Source organism: Phocoena sinus, chromosome 16, assembly GCF_008692025.1.
Source record: "Phocoena sinus isolate mPhoSin1 chromosome 16, mPhoSin1.pri, whole genome shotgun sequence".
NCBI lineage: Eukaryota > Metazoa > Chordata > Mammalia > Artiodactyla > Phocoenidae > Phocoena > Phocoena sinus.
Genome location: NC_045778.1, coordinates 40,768,753 through 40,793,617, shown reverse-complemented (window position 1 = coordinate 40,793,617; position 24,865 = coordinate 40,768,753). Strand labels below are relative to the sequence as shown.

Genomic DNA, 24,865 nt, shown 5'->3' with positions numbered 1-24,865 from the left:
GCATATGCTCCTTGCCCTTCTGCCTGATTTCATCACCAGAATTAAATATCCATTGTCTAACTTGATTCAATATTGCTTCCTGATGAAACCATGGACCATGATATGTTAAGACTCAGTTTCCTGGTGCCCTGTGTGAGCAGGCCTGAGATTGGAGTATGCTATTGATTGCATTGTGGCCTCCCAGCATCACGTCCTTCTGTAGTATCCTCCCACACTGACTCAGGATTTGGCAGTAGTAGCAACCTTGACTCAAACAAGCTTGAAACCTGTTAGCATGTTCCAGCATCTTCTCTTGGACCCCTACTACCATTAAGAGAAAATACCTAAGCTAGCCTGACTAGACTAGCTCACAACCCATCCTCACTAGCCTCCACTCAGGTGACCTGCCAGCTCATTTTATCGATAGAAACCTAAGTCCAGCCAAGATCCCCAGAAAAACTCAACTGACTCGCAAATCCATACAAATAATAAAGAATGGTTGATTGTTTAAGCCACTTACATTTTGAGGTGTTATGCAGAAATAATTGCTGACAGAGTGGTCAGGCTACCATAACTTAGACTGTCCTCTCTGCCTCAAGCATAACCTAGATGGATTAGGGTCAACCATACTAGGGAGTGAAAAATGGAAGTTAAGACTGATGAAAACTACAAGTTATGATATTATGGTTTCTTTACAAGTTTAAAAAAACAAGGATATTTGAATTATAAGCTGTAAGTTAAGTCTGTACATTTAACTTAAGTTTATATTCTTCAAAATGTATGTGATACTCTTTATTCTTCCATAGACTAACATGTGTCCACATGGTGCTTCCACATTCATCACCTTTTTTGTGCCCATCCCAAAGTAGTTTGTCAAATTATATTAACTTAATAACAATTTAAACTAACTTCTCTTAGAAACACACAGATCTGACTTAAAAATATTTCAGAGTATCTAAACCAATCGTATCATGTCATTTATGCCTAAAGCATCTCTAGAATGTTGTTAGATGGCGAGTACAACATAATTAACAAGCATATGCAGAAATGTTTCCTTCAGTTGGCAAAGTAGTCAACATTCACATACAAGTAATAGAAAATGACAAGTCTATTATTACAGAATTCTTAACACCTGTTACCAAAGGAAGGTTTAATGGTCTGTCTCGCATAGCTAATGAACTTTTCTTCCAATTGAGAATGGCCGTATTACCTTGAACCATTGCTGGCTGTATTTTCGCACATTGTAAACCCACTTCTTTCTCAGCACTCTCCTGGCTTTCAAACAGCTCTGTTCCTTGGATCAAAGTAATCCAAGTTCCACTACACACTCCACCCCAAAAAAAATTTTTAGAAACCTTGCTACAAAGTGTGGTCCATGAACCACGAGCATCATAGACCCCTCACAAGCCTGCAGAATCAGAATCTGCATTTTTAACAAGACCCCCAAGTGATTACTTTCACTCTTAATTATACTATTATTTTCACTTATTATTTCATTTCAGGTTTTATTTAGTTCCTATACTTAGCCCTAACTTGGAGACTATGGCAACGGGATTCCCTGTTATTTTCAGCAGTTAGGCAGCCAGTCTTTTTTTTTTTTTTTTTTTTTTTTTATTCCTTAGGCAGCCTGTCTTAAAAAGGAAGAAACTACAGTTGACCCTTGAACAACAAGGGTTTCAACTGGGTGAGTCCACTTATATACAGTTTTTAGATAAATATACAGTAGGCCCTCTGTATCTGCAGATTTGAAACCCATGGATATGGACTGCTGACTGTACTAGCTATTTTATATGAGGGACTTGAGCACCCATGGATTTTGGTATAGGTGGGGGCCCCTGGAACTAATCCCCTGTGGATACTGAGGGAGTGTACTTCACACAGAACTGCTCCTCCCCACAGTTCACAGCAGCAGCATAAAAGAGTAACGCCATACCACCTCTGAGAGCTCTGACTCACAACTGCTGTGAGTCTGTGAATTGTTCACCCCCTTACATGCTACTCAAAACTGATTCCCCTCTCCATCCCTGCTGGATATTTGTAAGTATACAACATAGCCCCAATAACATTTTCCCCACATTTACATGGTTTTCTTCTACCAGACAGCACATATCTCGAGGACAAGTACTAGATCCCTTATTCATCTTTTTAAAATCTCCAAAGGCCAAATACACTGCCTGATAAGGCATAGGTAGGTATTGGACTGTGCTCTTTCTTTTTAATTAATGAATGGGGGAAAAAAAAAAAAAACTTGGTCACTAATTAAGTAACTGATTCATGTAAAATACAAACAAAAATATCTTACCTATTCCTGGTGTTTTTAAATTACAGTATATATTTTCACAGCCAAGTCAACTTGTTTCTCCTATAGTCTACTTCTCCTACTAGATTGATTCCAAAGATTTTAGACTATGATAGAAAAAATAAATATTCAAACAAAATAGTTTACATACTTTTTTCATTTCCAATGCATATGCTTCTTTCCATTAACATCCCGCCTTAATCATCTTTGAATCTCTAATGATCCCTATAGTTTTTGGTATATAACATGTACTCAAATATTTGTTGAATGAACAAGTTATTTTCAAACTACTGTGACTTTGTTAGCATACTACAATTAATGAAAAAAGCTCCAATGCAAAACATTTTAATAGGCTGTCAAATATACAGTAATTAGAATTATCTAAATATCACTTATATAAAAATCGGTATATCACATTAGATGATTCTATAAAATAAAAACACAAATCACACATTGACAACAACCCCTGCAGTCCAAGAACCCCCCCATCAATAGTACAAATTACAAACACATTTTTAAAAAAGACATTGTTTAGACATTTAAACCAAAGTAACTTTGACTAAATACATTCATTCATCAAGTACAATAAATTTAGCATAGTCACTAATAACACACAATTTTAGGTGCAATTTCACATGCTTTCATATATCTTCCAGTTCAATTCCCACAGTAAAGTGTCTTTGTGCACACCATACCCATTTATATGCAGGTGCATCATACATCATACTTAAGACTATTTCACTTCATAATTAAACGTGTTAATATATATTGTAAGTGAATACCAGGCCAAAATTTAACCTCAGTGATGACAAATTTAACAATTAAAAATATTCTTTACAGTATATTCTAATTTGTTTAATCGCATGAGTACTATTTCCTCTTACTAAACACTATCAAAATAAGTAATAAGAATTTAAATATTAACTCCAGAAACATGGAGACTCCAACCTTCTTAAAATATTAACGAGCATTTTAAGTAACAATACAATCATTCTATAAGTCAAAAAAGTAATTTCATATTCATTGCCAAATTTAAAATACAAATGATTTGAAGATTGAGCCCTAAAATATTTGCAGTAAATTGTAAAGTACAATTTTTTAAATGTGCAGTAATTTGCTTGTGAATATGTAATGGAATGTTTTTCACAGTAATGTTATGTTAAAACACTATTCTACATGAACAGTCTAAGTAAATGTACCTTTACCAGCAAAAGTGAAAAATTAAGGCCTTCTAATGCTATCTATAATTATTACCTGAACTCAAATGTCAAACAGAGGTTACAATGCTGCAAAGTATTATTTTTAACCTCTTTAACATATTGTTAGTTGCTTCACCTCAACTCAATTATTACCTTATCTTTACACAAAGTTGAATGCTAGTTAACTTTATTATCTTTAAATAAGCATTTCTCCACATCTCTATTTTAATTTAGCCCCCAACCCACCCCCATCTAGAGAGAATGCTGGAAATGTAAGGGCTTTGTCTGATTGCATCACAATTATATATTCAGGGGTTAAAAATGTCACATTTATATTTCTGAATGAACTAAGATGCCTGGCCTCCATACACAACATGACTTGTTTTCCTAAAGCACTAATAGACAATTGCAACCTCTTTACATGACCAAATTGACTTTTTTTAATTGAAGTCTAGGCTATGAAGACATTACAGGATGTAATGGAAGGATAACCAAGGCTACAAATATATCAAATCAAGGTTAAAGGCACTGGATAAGGAAGATTATTACAAAGCATTGTAAACAATTTTTAAAGCAAATCAAGTTTTAAAGTATCAAATGCCAAACTACTAAGAGCAAATGGTACTAAACTGATGACAATGCTTTAAAATAGTGGACAAAAATTTCTGTAATTTCACAAATAAAATTCTTTCATTGTTCTACCATTTTCTTTGAACCTACATCATCTTTAATATTCCAAGTCCTAGAAACAAATATGTTTCCAGTTGCATGAAACAAGAAAATGGCAACTGTGATATCTCTGAAAATTAATTCTATCTTCTCAAGTTACATTATTAATTTGATGTGTATACGGTATAGAGATATGAAGAACATCATCTTGGAAATCATAAAATAGTAAATTATACTCAATTAAAATCATAAAAAAGATCTTATTCAGTTGAACACAATCTAAAGTCCCACAACAGCAAATTGTAGTGTAAAGAGGCATAGTAAGTACAATTTCCAGACACATAAAACAAATAACGAATACTGAGTTGAAAATACCACATGCTCCATGTTACAGTCATTTAATACACACATTTTCACAACTGTTTCTTGAAAAACTATTCAGATAAAATATTTAGCATTTATTATCAATTTTAATTTATTTGAATCTATGTAACTTCATCCATATTAAAATATCAATTAATGTAAATACTTTATTATAAAACTATTGTACAATTTAAATTTTTATTAGAGAAATGTATTATTCACTATCCACAATTTCTTAAAGTCCTTTTCATGAGTGCATTCCATAAGAAATACACTAAAATCATTTATATTTCCTAGGGGGAAAAAACTACAGAATCCTATTAACCCAAACTATATCCTTATTATTATTTCTTGAACATTTATATGTTTAAATATGCTTGGTGAATAGTGATCATTCATCCCCACAGTGGTAAATTTTAGCATAATGTTAAATGACTGGACTAGACAGTAAAATAGTCACATGTAGATAACACAAATAGATGCTTGTTGTTACATGTAAGCTTACTTATAAAGTAACATAAAATGGGCATTGTATAACAGTGGAAAAAAATGTAAACAAACAGAATTAAATGTGAATCCCTTCCCTGAAGAACAAAAGATAAAAGTGTTTCTTGTTTTATTAAAACAAAACATTATCTATTGTATCAAAAAGGTAAGACACTGATTATACAAAACTAAATTTCCAAATATGGATAAAGAAAATATGGAACTGATTCACACTTTATTGAACTAAAATGCACAAAAAATCTGATAATAATTAAATTTATTAAATTCATTGTACATATAGGTTGATACCACCCCATACAAAAAAAAAAAAGTCTCTTGTTTTGTTAAGATTCAAAATAGTGTTTAAATTATATGAGCTTAAGATTTATTGAACCACTATCCAAATAACAACAACAACAAAAGTCTACACTGTGGGACAAAAAAAGTAAAACTAAAAAATTTCTATTAACTATGAACTTGAACTTCATCCCCATTTAGGCAGCAGAGAAAAATATGAAGTCCTTATGGAAAATACCTACACTGACTCTAAATAAAAAATTTTAAATAATCAAATTTTGCTATAACAAATGCATATGAATTTTAAAGGTATTCAGGCCTAATAAATTTACTAAGCACAGAATCCATAGGGCATTTGTTACTTTTTTTTGTGCTCAGATACTTGCAAAAGTACACTCAGAGAGGGTTGGGAAGGTGAGATAAACATAAAATTGTGATACTTTCCTTCACACTAAAAAAAGGCCCTTGAATTTAAAAGTTTAATTTGCAATTTTGGGGGGAAAACAGTCTAACAGTTCACAAGTCTAAAACAATTTCCAGGAATATGGCAAAACTGTTAACTACTTAGATGTTTTTTTAGTGAATCAAAGTGCAAGTAATGAAAACATAAACATTTAACATATTTGCAAATTTAATTTCAAAGTTCTGAATGTTTCCAATAACAAATAACTAGTTACTTTTTAAAAGGGGTGGATGTGAAACAGAGATAATACTTACAAATCTAATTTTTCCAAGAAAAATAGTACTGCCCCCCCTTCCATGAAGTTAAATTATAATTTCTCTCTTGAATACGATATACAACTGTTTTAAGTAAGAATGAAACAGAAGCATGAATTTAGACATGTACCAAACTCTGTATGATGTACTAATATACACACAGTATTTTTGATAACACTCACAATACTGGATGTTGTCCTTCACTGCTTATTAGAATTCTGAGAAACACTTTTTAGCAACATATATTCATACCACTGCTTAACTAAATGGGGACATATAAATATATGAATTGTAAAAGAAAAAAACTCTCAAAAGTTATTTAAAGGAGAAATAAGAAGAAGAGCTTCAATCATCCACCTTTTTGAAGCTGCAGTAAAAGGTATTATATGGTTTATAATACTTGTCACAATGTAGTAAAATTCCAATTTTCCCATAAAGATTTTAAAAGAAAAACACTTTGTTCCTTGCAAATAACTTCTCTCTTCCCTAACCTTGGCAAGACTAATTCTTAGTGCCCTTAATGTCAAGACTTTTGTTGTTGTTATTGTCCATTTCAATGATCTTTTTCAAGAAGTATTTTGAAATATGTATATAAATGGAAATTAAAGTGAAAATCTGCTTTTGGAATACAATGATTCTAAACCATTTTACTTCTAAGAAGCACCTTTTGATATGCTGGTCTGAACTTTTAATATAAAACCGAAACAGTACTTATTTCTGTAGAATTTTCTCCAGTTTTAATAACTTCATACATAGCAATACTAAGGATATCAACCTGTGCTTTCTAGATTTTTGAAAGTGTTCTAATAATGTAATGAGTTTAGATATGGCTCATTGTCAAGGATGGGTGGACAGAGATTTCACAATAAATTGGCTACAGAAAGCTAACTAAACTCGTAATGACTGAATAATGGTTTGCATTTTGCTTAAGCCAAATAGATGTTTAAGCCACGTACCACCACATTCCCTGCTTAACATTCCTAAGTTTCTTTATTCTTTATAGTTTTCTAAAGAACAAATAATTAGTTTTCCTGAGTAAGATTATAAAAAAGTTAACCCTTCTACCAAAAGTATAAAGACAAATAAAATGTAGACTCACAATACAAATTTTTTACACAGCATTACAAGTGCAGAGTTATTAACTGCTGCTCTTCATTATGATTGCCCCACCCCTTTAAAAGATTGCAGCAAAGGATTCAATTGTCTAAAATACTCTGCAGTACAGTAATTAAATGCTTTAGCCCATAAACATATCCCTCATCTACAGTGTTGCTAGGGAACACATGAGCAAAGTCTATCATTCGCACTTCTACTTCCGCAATCTCTTGACAACCAGTGGGAAGATGGTAGAAGACTTTTTCCAGTTGGGAAAGTACGTTTCCGTTTAAATGTTCCTGTGACATGCTTTTCCACCCATTGTCTTGCTCTATATTTTCAACTTTCAACGAAGTCTGACTGTGATGCTTTTTTGAATACATTTTTCTGTGGCGAGCATACATTTTGGACAAGCTTTTGCCCACTGAAGCCTCTATTTTTCCATTCGCTGTGGAACTTAACACATGAAAGTTATTATTGTACTCTAGTACATCTGTGTCTGAGAGCTGTCCTTTGGACAAAAACTTTTCTGCTAAAGTTCTGTCATTCAATTTTGCAGTAGTTGGCTGAGATGAACCTTCATAAACAAACAGTAATGAACTTGCATAAAAGTTAAGCTGCTTCTGGCTTTTAAACCACTGCAGAATATTCTCAATCTTCTGAATACTGGCAGCAATAGCATCTTTTCTTAAGCAGAATCCATTATGAAAAAAACGGGAGACTCCTATAAAAAGGAAAATACTAGCATTATATTGAAATTATGAAATAACTATCACTTGGGAAGTAATCTCATCTTAGATACAATTCTTTAATTTTCTCCCATCAGCCCCTGCAATTAAGTGAACAGATAAGAATTCTAGTCAAACACAAAGTCTTGGAGCTCAATTTAATTTCTGGTGAAGATGTTCTTGCTAGAAAACATATAAATGACACATATGTAACATGAAATACCTTATTTAGACAAAAAATTTACTACAGGTAGACTGCTAGTTTAGTGCTCTCTCTATACATTCTCTTAAGGAACAGGATTCCAAGATTTGCTTCATTTGCTATGAGGAATTTTACAGTAAGATTACATATTTGTTAGAATCACATTCAAGAACTAATCTAGACCCTTGAGTCAAATCATAACCATTTTTAATGATGTCAACAGCCCGTTACCAAAATACCAAACCATAACTGTACTTAATTTATGTTCTCGAAAATATTTATTAAATCAGTCTTTTCACAAAAGTTGAGCTCACTTTGGGGACTAGTACTACTCCAAGTTGAGTATGTTATTCAAAATTGAAACGTTTACATGTTTTAACCTATCAGATTAGGCCCCTTATAAAATTATTTATGCATATTTTATCATATTGGGGAATTTATGGATACATGTAATTAAATTTTGCTGTTCCCCTACTTCGGGACAGAAACTGCTAAAAAATAGTCATATTAGCCTGAGAAATATTTTAATAAAGAGCCAGTCTGGGGATTTCCCTGGCAATCCAGTGGTTAGGGCTCCATGCTTCCACTGCAGGGGACATGGGTTTGATTCCTGGTCAGGGAAATAAGATCCCACAATCTGTACAGCATGGCCAAAAACAAAAGCCAATCTGAATATTAGCTTGCTATTGGTTAAGTATACCAAGGCAAATACTAATTGTTATGGGCACACTATAGATGATTATTTTGTATACATAAAATAAAAATTCTTCAAACTATTTACATCACTCTTAAGTTCTGCCCCATCTTGGATAGAGCTAATAATAAACTTTAAAAGAATATTATTTCTGGAAATCTGTGCTATCACTGCTTTTATAATATCTTGGCCATAAATATTTTAGAAGCATATGTGTTAAGACTTTATTGTGAACTGAATCATTATACCAAAGGAGAATTAAAACTGAAATCACTTTAGAATTATTTTGATAACTGTGTAGTAATAAAAGCAGTAAAGTATGGTTTTTCAATCCTTACCATCCTTTAGAGTTTCTTTTGTTAAGCTTCTTCCATAGTGCTGGTTTTGTGTCTCATAGCTATCAGAATGAACATGATAAACCTGTCAGAAAAAAGCACTGAATATTAAATACTAATACTCCTTGACCCAGGGCTGGGAGTGAGGAGCAGTGGACGGAATCCCAGCAATGCAAGGATGGTTAAAGATGGGAAGATCTACTCATATAATTCATTCTAATGGAGTTAAGATGAAAAAAAAAAAATCATATTGTCTTATCATGCTGAAAAGGCATTTAGCAAATTTACATACACTATCAATGAAAACTCTTTAAAAAGACAGATGAGTACTTCCAATATGAAAAGAATTATCCATCTCAATCCACCAAAAGTTAGCCTCAAGTTTAAAGTAGAAATAAGGAAGCATCTGTCCTAAAATACAAGAAACTTCCACAAAAAGTACTTTACCACAATGTGTTTTATCATCATTATTACCTAATATTGTTCTGGAGTGTCTAGCAAATGCAAATAGACAAGAGAAAGAAATAAGAGGCATAATAATTTGAAAAGGCAGCAACAAAAATATTACTCTTTGTAGATAATGGTTGTATATTGGAAAATCAATTTAAAAACTAACAAAAACAATAAAAACTTGAAATGGTGACAGTACAAATTAGTAAACAGAAAATAAGCTTTCATATATACAAACAACTGGCTAGAAAATATAATGGAAGACCCTACTTACAAATCAAATAAAAAAGAAATAAAACATAGGAATAAACTAAAAAAGCCTAAGATCTATATAAAGACGTCTTTAAAACACCCCTAAGATATACACATAAACACATACCCATGTTCTCAGAAAGGAAGATTCAACATCATAAAAGATATAATTAATCTAGAAGTAAAATCAGATTATAATAAAACACCAACAATTATTTTAATCATATAAGCTAATTTTAAAGTTCACATAGAAAATCAAGAATTGCTAAGGAAAATCCAAATAAGATCAGTAAGGAGGGACTAACCTTGCCATCCTACTATATATTAAAACATATTTTATTTATACTTTTTCCAACTTTATTGAGGAATAAATTACAAGTATAATTGTATATACTTAAAGTATACAATGTGATTATTTGGTATACATATACATTGTGGAATGATTACTAAGATCAAGAAAATAAACACATGCATCACCTCATACAGTTAACTCATTTTTAGTGTATGTATGCAGTGAGAATGCTTAAAACCTACTCTCAGCCAATTTCAAGTATACAATATCGTATTATTAACTATAGTTACCATGCTATACATTAGTTCCTCAGAACTTATTCATCTTATAACTGAAAGTTTGTACCCTCTGACCTACATCTCCCCATTTCCCCCTTCCCTAAATCCCTGGAAACCCCCATTCTATTCTGTTTCTATGAGATCAGCTTTGTCTTTTGGGTTTCTTTTTTTGACTCCACGTATAAGTGCTACCACACAGTATCTGTCTTTCTTTGGCTGGCTTATTGCCTTTAGCACAATGCCCTCTGGTTTCATTCATATTTCCTTCTTTCTCATGGCTGAATGATATTCCATTGTTTAAAGAGGCACATCTTCTTTATCCATTTATCTGTAGACAAACACTTAGGTTGTTCCCATATCTTGGCTATCGTGAATATTGCTGCAATGAACATAGGAGTGCAGATATCTCTTTGGGATAGTAATTCCATTAAAACGTACTTTAAAATCAAAAACATGAGAAGCTTGTATGTGATAATGGTATTTTAAACCAGTAGAAAAAGATGGATTACTATTAAATGGTGTTAGTATGATTAACTAGTGATCTGGAAAAAACAGGTTGTATTTATAACTTATACCAGGATAAATTCCAAATACATCAAAGATCAAAATGAGCAAAATAAAATGCCTCCCCACCCCAAGAAAGAAGAATCCTTGAATAACTGATAACTAGGGAAGGCATTTCCAACTAAAACTCAAAAATTTCTACCACATACAATATGTTTTTTTAAATGTTCATAGTGTTTTTGCCATTCAGAAATTGAAAGACAAACAGAGAAAAGGTATTTGAAATTTATATGATGAACAAAGGGCATGTTTACTCTTATGGGAAAATGAACAACATATCTAAAGAGTTCACTGAAATCAAACAGCTCTCAAACATACCAGAAACACAGCCTACCCCAAAATTGTGGCAACCAAAAATGCCTCCAGACACTGCCAAATGACTCCCTGGGGAATAAAACTGCCCCTGGTTCAAAACCACTGCTCTAGATATCAGGCAGACTGCCAATATCTACCACAATTATAAACGCATACAAGCTCAGCAGTTCCCCTCTAAGAGCTTATCCCATAAATACCCTAGCACACTGGTGGAATGAGGTAGATCTCTGGTTAGTCATTTGTAACATTACTTGTAAGAGCAAAAGACTGGAAACAAGTCAAAGGATCCATCAAAGTAAAATGGTTAAACTATAATACTGTGCCACTATGGAAAAATCTTCATGATATGTTAAACAAAAAAAAAAGGCAAGATACAGAACAGTGTTCAAAGTAGGTAGGTTTTGCAATAAAGGAATACATATATGCAGCATTTACTTGTATATGTTTAAAATACTTCTGGAAGGATACACTGGAGAAAAAAATCACTATAATATAGTATCCTGTGTGCAAAGTGACTTCTCACTGTATATATTTCTATACTTTTTGGAGTTTGAGCCATATAACAATGTAGCTCATCAAATTTTAATTAAATATTTTTAAGAAGCATTAAGAATACATTGCTTTAGGGACTTCCCTGCTGGTCCACATACTCCCATGCAGGGGACCCAAATCTGATCCCTGGTCAGGGAATTAGATCCCACATGCCACAACTAAAGATCCCATGTGTGCCACAACTAAGACCCGGCAAAGCCAAATAAATAAATAAATATTTTAAAAAAGAAGAAAAAGAATACACTGCTTTAGAAACTGATATTTTATAACTTTCAGTCTGATATGGCTAATTACCATCTATCTCAAATGCTTCACTTTATTCAAAAAGTTAAATTAGCTTTCCGACAGTGACGACCTCCCCACGAGAACATGCCTCTCGCAAAGGATCTCCTTCATCCCTCTCCAGAAGAGAAGAGGAAACACAAGAAGAAGCGCCTGATGCAGAGCCCCAATTCCTATTTCATGGATGTGAAATGCCCAGGATGCTATAAAATCACCACCGTCTTTATCCATGCACAAACAGTAGTTTTGTGTGTTGGCTGCTCTACCACCCTCTGCCAGCCTACAGGAGGAAAAGCAAGGCTTACAGAAGGGTGCTCTTTCAGATGGAAGCAGCACGAAAAGCCCCTGGAATCAAGATGAATGGGAAACCATCCCAATAAACACATTTTGGATTAAAAACAAGTTAAATTAGAACCGTGTTCTTACACCCACTTACAGCCTATTAAAGAAAGATAATTTATCTTGAACAAAGTGTTACTATGAATAGAAAACAGCATTTCATAAATACCAAAATTACATTTGACTACAAGAAAAACTATTTTTATAAGAACAGTTAATCATAACCAAAATGTGTTTAAAAAAATATACTCATGTTCTCTATGCACAGAAATATGTGTAAAAGAGGATTTTCAAAGTGACAGGTATTAACTAATGCTATGTGGCAATCATATGGCTATATACAAATGTAACAAATCAATATGTTGTACAACTCAAATAAAGACAATGTTATATATCATTTATGTTGCAATAAAAAAGGATGAAATTGAGAAATTAATAATCTGAGGAAATATATTAAATAGACACAAAAAACAAGTGAGAAGAATTTTCAAATACCCGGTCATGTAAACTAAAACCTAGGAAATGTACCAAAAAAGAGGATTCTCAAAATTGTCACCATTCTACTATTCAGGGATGTATTTTCTGAGCTAAGTTAGATTTCACATATGAAAAATCTAAATTTCACAAATAGACTAAAGCTAATTAGTTTCAGTGGGACTCCTTTATTGATATTCTCTCTTCCTCTATTTATTTTTATTTTTTTATTGAAGTATATAGTTGATTTACAATGCTGTATTAATTTCAGGCATCTCTATTTACTTCTACTTTACTAGTTAAAGCTAGAATATAAAGAGGTCTGAGAATTTCTTCAGTCTCTACCAGTCCAGTCTTGGTCAATCACAAAGATATCTGTAAATCAAAAGTTACAGGGCTTCCCTGGTGGTGTAGTGGTTTAGAGTCTGCCTGCCGATGCAGGGGACGTGGGTTCGTGCCCCGGTCTGGGAAGATCCCACATGCCGCGGAGCGGCTGGTCCCGTGAGCCACGGCCGCTGAGCCTGTGCATCCGGAGCCTGTGCTCCGCAACGGGAGAGGCCACAATGGTGAGAGGCCCGCGTACCACAAAAAAAAAAGAAAAAGTTACAGTACCACCTTGAAAATATTTTTAACAGAACGGTAAGCTGGAAGACAAGAGTAGGACAGAATAACAAGCAAAAAAAAGCTCCAGCACTTCCTGGATCATATGAGTTGCTTATTTTACAGGAACTCATGTCAGAAGCAAACCAATTCAAATATCTTTAGCAAAACACATTTCCTATTAACTCAAATCCTACTAATGGAAAAAAGAAATTTGAAAGGTTACTGTTATCCACTATTATAGAGGAAAAAAAGGTATACAAAAAAAGAGTCCCATTTTTAGACAATGTGATAACTAAAGATCAAAAGAGAAGAATCTTTTCCCCCAGTAATTAGGAATCAGTGATTAAGAAACGTGACTTCTCTCTTAAGTGCAAATATTTCTTTGTCAAAAATTTAAGTTATTGCCAAAAATATACTGGAACATCCAAAATTAAATCATCTAAAATCTTGAATCACAAGTTTTAAAGAAATTTCAGGTAATTTTCTACAAACTGTATTTCAATTACCTGTGGTTAATAAATATAATAAACCCCTACCGTTATATAGCATGTATTTTCCGAGTCAATACAACACTGGAAAATTAAACAACCATTCAAATAGTTAACCCAAAAGGATGCTATGTCAAAAAGCCAGGAAGTCCCAAAGCAAGCTGCTGATATATTAACTTCTCTCAAGTTTGATACTCTAAGCTAAAATACACCCCACCTTCCTACATACAGTATGCTCTAGTCACCTTACATAAACTCCTATTTCACAATATGCTCTGCTTCTTGGTTTTCTACCTATTATTTTCCCCGTTGCCAGTTCAAAATACCACCTTTTCCAAAGGCACTCTATACTCCTCTTTTTGTGACTCCCTTGTTCTTATAGTTCCTATTCAGTTTCTATCTCTTTTGTTACACATCCTTAATAAATCTTGTTATTAAATCAAAGTGAGTCTTATCATCTACACCATCTTGGGATCAAGGAAATAACAGTATAATTGCTGACAGTCATTTAAAAATAAGGAATTCCTAAATTGGCATGTTCTTCTACCCACCAAACCTCTTCCTACTACTGGTTAAACATAACAGAAAAGTATGTTAAAACTGATATATTTGATAAATTTCAGTCTATTCAGTTATATTAAGGGTTGTTTTTGGTTTGGTTTTTTTTTTTTTTAATTTAAAGGCAGGACTGTCTTGAAGGAGAATTTTTAAAATTTGGAACATTCATTCTAAAATTATTCAAGTCTATCTTTATTATTAGTCTACAAACCCACTGTGATTAAAAAGTTTAATGAATTTACCACCTACTAAAGAAATAACTATTTGAAAAAAATCCTAACATAACTCCTACTAAATTCAAGGTATGTCTCCCAATTTTAACATTCTAGAATAACATAATTAAATTTATATTCACATTCTCATTTATTATTTCACACTTCAATCATATCCTTTCTCAGATAAGTAAACAATATGTAATTATAAACTGCTAACTACTATATAAAGGAAGTCATGAAAACAAAAATAGGGGAACCCAAATTGACCTACAGATCCAAAACTATTCCTTACACCAAAATCCCAGCCAACACTTCTTTGCAGAAATGACGAGTTGATTCTAAAATTCGCATGGAAGTTGAAGGGACCCAGAACAGCCAAAACAATCTTGGAAAAGAAGAACAAAGTTGGAAGTCTAACAATTCCTGGTTTCAAAACTCACTCCAAAGCTACACTAATCAAGACAGTGCAGTTCTTGGGAGTTCCTCGGCGGTCCAGTGGTTAGGACTAAGTGCTTTCACTGCCGTGGGCCTGGGTTCAACACCTGGTCAGGGAACTAAGATCCCGCAAGCTGCACGGCACAGCCAATTAAAAAAAAAAAAGACAGTGTGGTTCTGAGAAAATATCTGCAAATCATACATCTGATAAGGCGTTAATATTCCAAATATATAAAGAAGTCAGATGGGACTTCTTTTTTGATTTGATGGGACAATTTTTTGATTCAAAAATGGACAGAGGAACTGAATAGATATTTTGCCAAAGACAACATTCAAATAGCCAACAGGAACATCAGAAAGTGCTCAACATCACTAATCATCAGGAAATGCAAATCAAAATCACAAGATACACTTCACACCTGTTAGAATGGTTATCATCAAAAAGACAACAAATAACAAGTGTTGGTGAGAATATAGAGAAAAGGCAACACTTGAGTACTATTGGTAGGAATGTAAACTGGTGCAGCCACTATGGAAAACAGTATGAAAGCTCCTCAAAAACTTAAAAATAGAACTACCATTATGATCCAGCAATTCTACTTCTGGGTATACACCCAAGAAAAAGAAAATAGGATATCGTGGTGCTATATGCACTCCCTGTTCATTGCAGCATTATTCACAATAGCCAAGATATGGAAACAACCTAAGTGCACATCAATGAATGAATGGATAAAGACGTGGTGTGTACACACATACCTCGTTTTACTGCACTTCACAGATACTGTGTTTTTCACAAATTGAAGGTTTATGGCAAGCCTCCATTGAACAAGTCTATCAGCACCATTTTTCCAACAGCATTTGCTCAGTTCATGTCTCTGTGTCACATCTGGTAATTCTCGCAATATTTCAAACTTTTTCATTATTATTATATTGTTATGTTATGTGATCAGTGAATTTTGATGTTACCATTATAATTGTTTTGGCACTTTTTTAGCAATAAAGTATTTTTAAATTAAGGTATGCCCATTGTTTGTTTAGACATAATGCTATTGCATACTTAACAGATTACAGTATAGTGTAAACATAACTTTTATATGCATTGGGAAACCAAAAAATTCTTGTGACTTGTTTTATTGTGACATCTGCTTTATTGCAGTGGTGTGGAGCTGAACCCACAATACCTCCAAGGTACGCCAGTAAATAAACAATGTAATATTATTCAGTCATGAAAAAGAAGGCAATCCTGCCATTTGCAACAACATAGATGGACCTTAAGGGCATTACGCTAAGTGAAATAAGCCAGATAGAGAAAGACAAATACTGCACAGCATCACTTATACATGGAATCCAAAAAAACAAACCAAACTTATAGAACATATCAAATCACCACAATGTTTACTTTAAATATCTTTATGTCAATTATACCTCAGTAAAGCTGGGGAAAAAAAGACAGTGTGGTTCTGGAATAAAGATAGACAATATGGATCAACAAAAGAGAACTGAGAGTCCAGAAATAAACTCTTACATTTATGGTCAGTTTATTTTCAACAAGGGTGTCAGGAGCATCCAGTGGAGGAAAGAATGGTCTTTTCAATAAATGGTGCTAGGACAACTGAATATCCATATGCAAAAGAAGTTTGACTCCTTCCTCAAACCACACCCAAAAAACTAACTTAAAATGTACACACATCTCAATGTAAGAGTTAAAACTATAGAAGAAAAATAGGAGTAAATCTTCATGACTTTAGTTTAGGCAATGGTTTCTTAACTATGACACCAAAAGCACAAGTAACAAAAGACAAAAAAAAAAATTAGACTTCAAAATTTTAAACTTTTGTACTCCAAAGCCATTATAAAGAAAGTGGAAAAACAATCCACAGAAAAACCCCAAATTAAAAATGGGCAAAGGATTGGAATAGACATTTCTCCAAAGAAGATATACACATGGTTAACAGCACATGAAACGAGGCTCAATACCATGAGCCATTAGGGAAATGCAAATAAAAACCACAATGAGATACCACTTCACATCCACTAGGATGGCTTATAGTTAAAAAAAGAAAAAGAGAGAAAGAGACAGTAACAAGGTTTGGGTTTTGGGTGAGGATGTGGAGAAACTGGAACTCCTATATATCACTGGTAGAAATGTAAAATGGTGCAGGAACTTTGGAAAAACACTTTGGCAGTTTCTGAAAAAGTTAAACTTAATCATAGCACCCACCAATTTCAAATTCAGGAACTACCCCCCCAAATAAAAACATAACGACTTGTATATGAATGTTCATGATAGCATTATTAATAATAGCCCAAAAGTGGAAACAACCCAAAGTTGACCAACGAACAAATGGATAAACAAAATGTGGTATATCCATACAACCATAAAAAGGAATAAAATACTGATTTATGCTAACATAGACAAACTCTGAAAACGTTATTGAAAGAAGCCAGTCACAAAAGACCACCTATTGTATTACATGATTCCATTTATATGAAACATCCAGAAGAGGCAAAGCTATAGAGTCAGAAAGTAGATTAGAATTGTCTATGGCTAGGGGGTTGGAAGTTGGAAGGAAATGAGGAGTGACTTCTAATAGGTACGGCATTTCTTTTGGGGTGATGAAAACGTTCTACAATTGAATAGGATGATGGCTGCCCAACTCTATGAATATACTAAAACCAATCAATTGTATACCTTAAATGAGTGAATTGAATGGTATATAAATTATATCTCAATAAAAATGTTATTAAAAAATATAAACAGAGGAACCTCATTTGTCTGGGGAAATGACACAACACAGTAGAGCAAAATCATATCTTAAAGTCAATGGAAATCCACTGAAGAGTTTTTAAGCTGGGGAATGTCATAATTAGATATATATTTTGCAATGTTTGGAGAACAGACCGGAAAAGAGCAAAACTGAAATTGAGAGTTCAGTAAAGATACTAGTCTAGAGAGGAATAATTCTGACAATGGGACTCAGGTGCTTGGGAATTAAGATCAACAGGATCGATGGATGGCTCTGAGAGGTGATGGTACTGTGAGGTTTCTCACTCGTAAAACTGGACGTATGGTGATGCCATTTACTGAGACAGAGAATAACAGGTTTGCTGCTACTGTTATGGCTGTTATTTTGCAAGACAGATCTATGTCAGTTTTTTACATATTAGTCCTAGATGTCTTTAAGTTATCCAAGTAAAATGTCTAATAGGCTGTTAGCTATATAGATTAGGAGATCAAAGAAAAACCAGAAACTGAAAATATATGTTTGGGAGTTATCAGTGTAAGTGAAACTGAACCAATGAGAACAAAGGACACTACCTAGGAAGAAATAAAAAAGAGAGGGAGGCAGTAAGATGGAACTAAGCGGAATCCCTCAATATTTAAAGAACAAACAGAAAGAAATGAGCTGGCAAAGAAGACTGCAAAGTGGTCTTAGGAAAAAAACAAGAGAGGGTGTAGTGTTATGGACACAAAAAGGAATGTTTCAAGGAGAACCTAGTCAGTGTTGAAGGCTGCTTTTCAAAGTGAAGTAAGGTAAGTAATGAAAAATGCCATTTGGATTTAGTGACATGGAGACGTCATTAGGGAACTTCATGAGACGCCAATCTAGTGGCATGATGAAGCCGAAGCCAGACTGGAATGGGTTGAAGAATACTGAGTGGGAAGTAAGGCAAGAGAAACAAATGTAACTAGTTTGGGTGCAAAGGTGAAACAATTTAAATCCATTGCTGGAGAGCAGAACAGGATAAAGACGGGTTTTGATTTTTTTTTTTTGAGAGTGATTTGAACATATTTAAAACAAAAGGAAAAAAGAATAAAGGAAGACAGAAGCTGAAGATATGAAAAGGACAAGAGAGAATCAACATTATTAGGCTCCTGAAGAGGTGGGAGACAATGAGATCCAGAGGACATAGGGAAGGGCTGTCCTTAGGAAGATGGAAAATTCTTCAACGTAACAGGAAGGAATAAGGAGGAAATGAAAGCACTTGAAGGTTAGGTATGTACATCTGTTAGCAGGAAATTAAAGGAAATCCTGTGTGATGGCTTATTTTTTCTGAAGCAGAAGGCAAAGTTATCTGCTAAAAGAGAAGGAAAGCAGGAGGGTGAGAGATTTGAAAACAGTAAAGGTTTAAATAACTACCCAGTCAGATTCCTTTGAGATGTTTATTCCATGTTTGTTTTACCATTATTCCACTACCCTTTTCCCCTTTACTATATACCCACATTTAATTAGAGTTTTCTAAAATGAAATAACTGTGTCAATAATTTCTTTGGTTTTATTTACAGACTACCAAATTCAACTGTGCTGTTTTAACTATCACAGTAACAATTCATTTATAATGCTTCCTATTAACTCTCCTGTTTAAAACTCAAAAGGAAGACTGTATATCATCTTACATGATGAATTTCAAAATGACCCATTATGTTTTTATAGAAGCAATAATTTATCATATATACAAATTTTACCTCCAGACATCTAGGCATACCATTTATTTACAGGATTTTATTCCACATACTTAACTGTGGCATATTGTTTGTGAAGATGGCCTCAACATCCTTGTGCACACTGCCATTTGTATTTTGACTTCCCTATTCCCACCATCAGAAGTGGGGTCTTCTTCTCCCTATCAATATAGACTGGACCTATGATATACTTTGACCTATAAAACTCCATAGAAATGACAGAAAGTGACTTCCTAACCTAGATTTTTTTTTTTTTTTTTTTTTTTTTTTTTTTACGCGGGCCTCTCACTGTTGTGGCCTCTCCCGTTGCAGAGCACAGGCTCTGGACGCGCAGGCTCAGCGGCCATGGCTCACGGGCCCAGCCGCTCCGCGGCATGTGGGATCTTCCCGGACCGGGGCACGAACCCGTGTCCCCTGCATCGGCAGGCGGACTCTCAACCACTGCGCCACCAGGGAAGCCCCTAACCTAGATTTTAACAGCTCTTGTAGCTCTCACTCTTGCCTTCCTGGAATGTAGCACACAAAGAAGCTCCACTTAGCCTTCTGGAAGATGAGGAACCTCATGGGAAAAGGCTCAGCCAACAGTTAGTATCAACTTGTAGACATAAGAGTGAGGTTATTAAGACCACCAAGCCCCAGCTGAGCCATCAGATGAGTGCAGCCACAAGAGGGAACCTGGATGAGATCAGAAGAACTGACCACCTGAGCCCAACTCAAATTGCCAATCCAGAGAAACATGAGCAAAGAAAGTAACAGCTTTAAATCACAGTCTGAAACAATAAGCTAATGTTTAATTTCACTTTTCTGTTTTAAATATACAGAAAAATTACTGAATATATAAACTTAGCACTTTTCTCGTGGGAAAATCATAAATAATATCACATTCACTTATCATGTTACTTATTTTGCACCTAAACTTAAGACTTCTTTAATACAAAATTATCAGAGTCAGAGCCTTGAGGTTAAGCTATTCATTTACTTATTAATCATATTCTGTATATCAGAATAATTCCTGACACTGCCCACATACCAGTGAACAGAAGAGGTAAAAATCTCTGCCCACACTGGGGAGTTATGGATAACCTAATACCAAAATATATGTGACATCTGTAATTTTCAAGGGAAGAACATGTAACAAGAAACGTGTGTATTACACTAAAAATCACTCTTACCCTCATGCCAAGCACCAAGAACCCAATCTCTTCCATTAATGGGTACTTGCTGACCTGTTGCTGAATCTTCTCAGATGAAGCAAAAGGATCATAGCTTTTCCGCCCTATCTTTACATCCATTATACAGGGCTTATTAAATTTATGGGTCACATCTTCCAGTTTTAGGTATAAATCTGTTATTAAAGAAAAACTCTAATTAGTAATAGGAAAATATATTACTACTCAAGGGAAAACAAAAATGAGGATATCTTAAAACTGAGAAAAAAGTTAAAACAAGTCCAGAGTCAACAATTATTATTACTCCACCTGAAGAGAGAGAAAAAAAAAAACAGACTGACCAACAAATTTATAACAGGTATAAATGTCACAGAGAAACTCTTGCAGGAGATGGAAGAAATAATATTCAACCATAAACAAAAGGTATGAATTAGATATAAGGCTTCCAAGGACATTAAAAAAGCAATGAGATTATTTTAAAGCTGTCCCAGAATACATTCTCCTTTTGAATATAGTTTATATCATATATGCCTCAGCAGATATCAGTATTTTAATAATTTTAAGTCTTCATTTAAAATTATTAATAGGAATAAATTCTTTCCACAGAGGACACACAGGTATAGGTTAAGAAAGGTAAATCAATCCAAATGATAGTCACTGCCAAATATACGTTCTAGTCTTACTAGTCCCAAAGGAAAAACAAATATCCTGCTTTTTAGAACACAAGAAATCCTCAAAAGTTCATTTGTAAATAACTTTGGCATCCTGTATACATCTTCCCTCAAAAAACTATTATAAATGGAGATTCGAGTAAAAAAATAAACATCCCAGTTATCACACACGGTAGCTGACCTTATAGTTTTAGCTTGAATAAGAGTCCAGGTGCACTGAGGGACAGAAGTAAGGAAAGAAATTCTTCCCCCACTTCCTGGGTGAATGAGTCTTCCCAAATAAAGTTCTGAATGAGATCGTAATTTTCAGTTACAAATGTAATACGAAGCACTTCTCGTAAAAACTTTTCCTCAAAGACAGAAGAGATTATATTTTCTTTTTATCAAAGTAACAAGGTTTTACTTCTTTAAAGTAAATAAAATCTAAGTAAATAAATTTATTTTTAAAAATTTTATCTCTTGGTGAAAGGAAAATGGCGAGTGGGAGGATTATAACCTTGTAGAACTAGGTGAAGTCAAGTGACAAAAAAGGAACTGCAGCCTAAGAGACCAGCACGGGCAGAAACAAGAAGGAGCATGTCACATTTTAAGAAAGTTTCTAACAAATGAACATCTTCAACAGGATAAGAGAAAGTAAAAGGTCTGGACACACACATGAACCTGCCGACAGTGAAGGTAATGAGACAAGTAGGAATATCCTGATCAAGAAACTGGAACCCACCCATTTCTGTGCTTTAAAAGATAACCACAGGAGGGGATGAGAAGAAGAGAAAGGAGGTAGCGCAGGACAGGCCCCTTCAGATTCTCTCTTCCCAATTTCAGCTACCTTGAGCAAAAGAGAAGGAAACCAATCCATCCTCTCCCTAAAGTTATATAAAAATTTCAGTAACTAGGCTTATATTTCAAGTATCAGAAAAGACTAATTAGATCCTAATATAGTAAATCATTAGCATTCACAAATTTATCATCATTAATTTCCATAACTCATGAAACCCTAAAAGCCTTACTGAGGTGAGACTATGTATGGGAGTATAAAGATAGTGTGTAAACCTAGCTATCACAGCATCTATAGTTCAGTGTAGGGTTATTATTTTCTACTTGCCAATTTGGTAGTGATTAAAAACAAAAAATAACCTGTTTGTTGTAATAAGAAACGTCAGAAGCTAGAGTAGAGACTTTGCAAAGTGCATATAAAATCCTTATTTTTTCCTTCTCTTGCGAAGGAGAAAAATACAAATGCAAACTTTCTTTATAGTGGGAATACAATAAATGTTTGCTGAAAGAATCAATGTTTGCCCTTCTCATTCTTACTGCCCAGGGGAACTCTGGGTTTGGCCTTCCTGATCCTGTAATAAGTTGAGACATTCCTTCAGTAAACAGGCTTAAGTATCATCGATTTTATTTGACATTTATTTTGACTAGGCAAATGTTTGTCACTATCTTACTTTCAGGTTCTTGATATGTTTTATATGATTGGAATTACCAAATAACTGCTAAATTATTGATTATTAGCGTTAAGTTAATAATCATTAAAATTAAGGCCTACTGAGAGTTAGTTTAGTGTATTCTTTTAGTTCTCTGGCCTTGATTTTTTTTAAGTGAAAATATTTTGAGATTCTCGTTTCTCTTTCCAAGTTATTAAAAAAAAATCAAAACCTACTTTAGAGATGCAGAGTTTTAAAAACAGAATATGATGTTATATATCTAACAGCTTGCCACAACTGCTTTTGAATAAAATAGGTAAATAGGAAAATGAGGCATGATCTGAGCACTGAGATCTAAGCTGATATTTTTTTACAGGTTATTATCACTAGAAATTAATCTGAATACTAACTCCCTCTGAAAAAATGCTATTAGCAAATTATTTCAGTAGAAGATAGTTCAACTCAAAGTAGGTCAATCTCAAGACTTAATAGCTTAACTGACCAAAGGCATTTTACAACAGGGGAGGCTCATTTATAAGGCAATGCTACAGACTGGATAACAAAGGACACTTTTTCAGCTAAGCCCCTCTGGATATAGTGGAACAATATTTTTCAATCTTTAGGTATGCAGAAAATATGTTCTAAAACTCCGTCGCCAAAATCTGATGGACTAAGAATAAGATAATGTTCTACCTGGAATAGTTTAGGTTCATTGTAACCAAGGTCAAATAAATAAATTAAACTATATTAATATGATGTTTGGAAAATAATTATGACTATTTGATATGATGTAACTTGTAAGTAGTGACAGATTTTTGAATATTAAAAAATGAAGAGAGCTGATTTTTTCATATATACACATATACATGCATATGTGTATAAATCATAAAGATAGCAAAATAACTACATTTACTTTTTTAAACTCTTAAAAGTTCTATTTAGGACAACAGATTCTGATGAAGCCAGTCTGTCAGAGGTCTAAGGACTGGCATTTGTGAACCTCGGAGCTAAAAGATATTCTATTAAGCTTATTCTTGGTATTTGTATAATAAATAATAGGACATCTATTTTTCATAAATACATGGATCTCATTACAAGAGGTCACACTGACTAGAAGTATAGTTTAGTTTAACGGGCTGTGGCCATAAGGGATATATCTGTTATTTACATATTAATTTATGGAAAATATATATAGAATTTCCATAGTTCCTTAATTTTTTGAGGTAAAAATCATGAAAATAACTACCAGGTATTCTAAAATACACCACTTCATGCTGTTATAAGCAGACTATTAAGTAAGACTTCTCAGTGGCTATACCAATGGCATAGTTAACATGCTCAAAATATTTATATATTTCATGCTGTTGATGATTGTATGTATAAGATTACACAAGGTTACTATGAATGAAAAAGCTTTTCTATTTTTAAATATATTTTCTATTTAAATATATACGATTAAATATAATTATCTTAAATATTAATATAAATTAAATACTTACATTGTTTTCTAATACATTAAGCATAAAAAAAATTCTACTGATGGAATATAGTCCGACACTCTAAGAAAAAAAAAAGGCAGAAAATTCCCCAGTATCAAAGGAGAAAAAAATAAAAATCTCTGAAATACTGTGGAAAAATTGAAAGACCTACAAAAAACTAAACAGTCAAGATGAGATAACCAGTTCTTTTAAAGGAAAGACAAGGGTGAACACATTTAGAGAGTTCAAGGAAGACTTATTCAGATCCCCTTAATGAATATTATTGATTGTATAAATCATTAGAATATGGGTTTCATCACATTCTTCCCCACCATATCTAGGTACTGGCTACCATCTTCATTTCTGAACCCCCCAAAAAGGAGAAAAGGCCTGGTGGTGAATCCCTGCCCATCTATGAAGCCAAATTTCTGTTTTTCACATCAATCTTCAGCTATTTCTAAGAGTAACAGAAGCTGAAAGTAAAAGGAATTATAAATA

At 33.6% G+C, this 24,865-nt stretch overlaps 2 protein-coding genes across 6 annotated transcripts in view; one reads left to right on the top strand and one right to left on the bottom strand.

Annotated features, from left to right (window-relative positions):
- Positions 1–2,607: 2,607 nt before the first annotated feature.
- IPMK (inositol polyphosphate multikinase) overlaps positions 2,608–24,865 on the bottom strand; it is a 41,577-nt gene continuing 19,319 nt past the window's right edge. For 3 of the 5 annotated variants that reach the window (XM_032607251.1, XM_032607252.1, XM_032607253.1), the window contains 3 exons: positions 20,798–20,970; positions 9,067–9,148; positions 2,608–7,828 (listed from right to left, as the gene is read on the bottom strand). In XM_032607251.1, the coding sequence (XP_032463142.1) occupies positions 7,206–7,828; positions 9,067–9,148; positions 20,798–20,970 (878 nt within the window). In that variant the 3' untranslated portion in view covers positions 2,608–7,205. The remainder of the gene's footprint in view (positions 7,829–9,066; positions 9,149–20,797; positions 20,971–24,865) is intronic. The other 2 variants (XM_032607254.1, XM_032607255.1) reach the window with 1 other exon arrangement.
- LOC116741161 (40S ribosomal protein S27-like) lies at positions 12,111–12,423 on the top strand. The gene has a single exon (XM_032607258.1). The coding sequence runs from the start codon at positions 12,136–12,138 to the stop codon at positions 12,406–12,408; it is 273 nt and encodes a 90-aa protein (XP_032463149.1). The 5' UTR covers positions 12,111–12,135; the 3' UTR covers positions 12,409–12,423.

Coding starts and splice junctions, on each gene's coding strand:
- LOC116741161 (XM_032607258.1), top strand. CDS start 12,136: ATGCCTCTCGCAAAGGATCTCCTTCATCCCTCTCCAGAAGAGAAGAGG.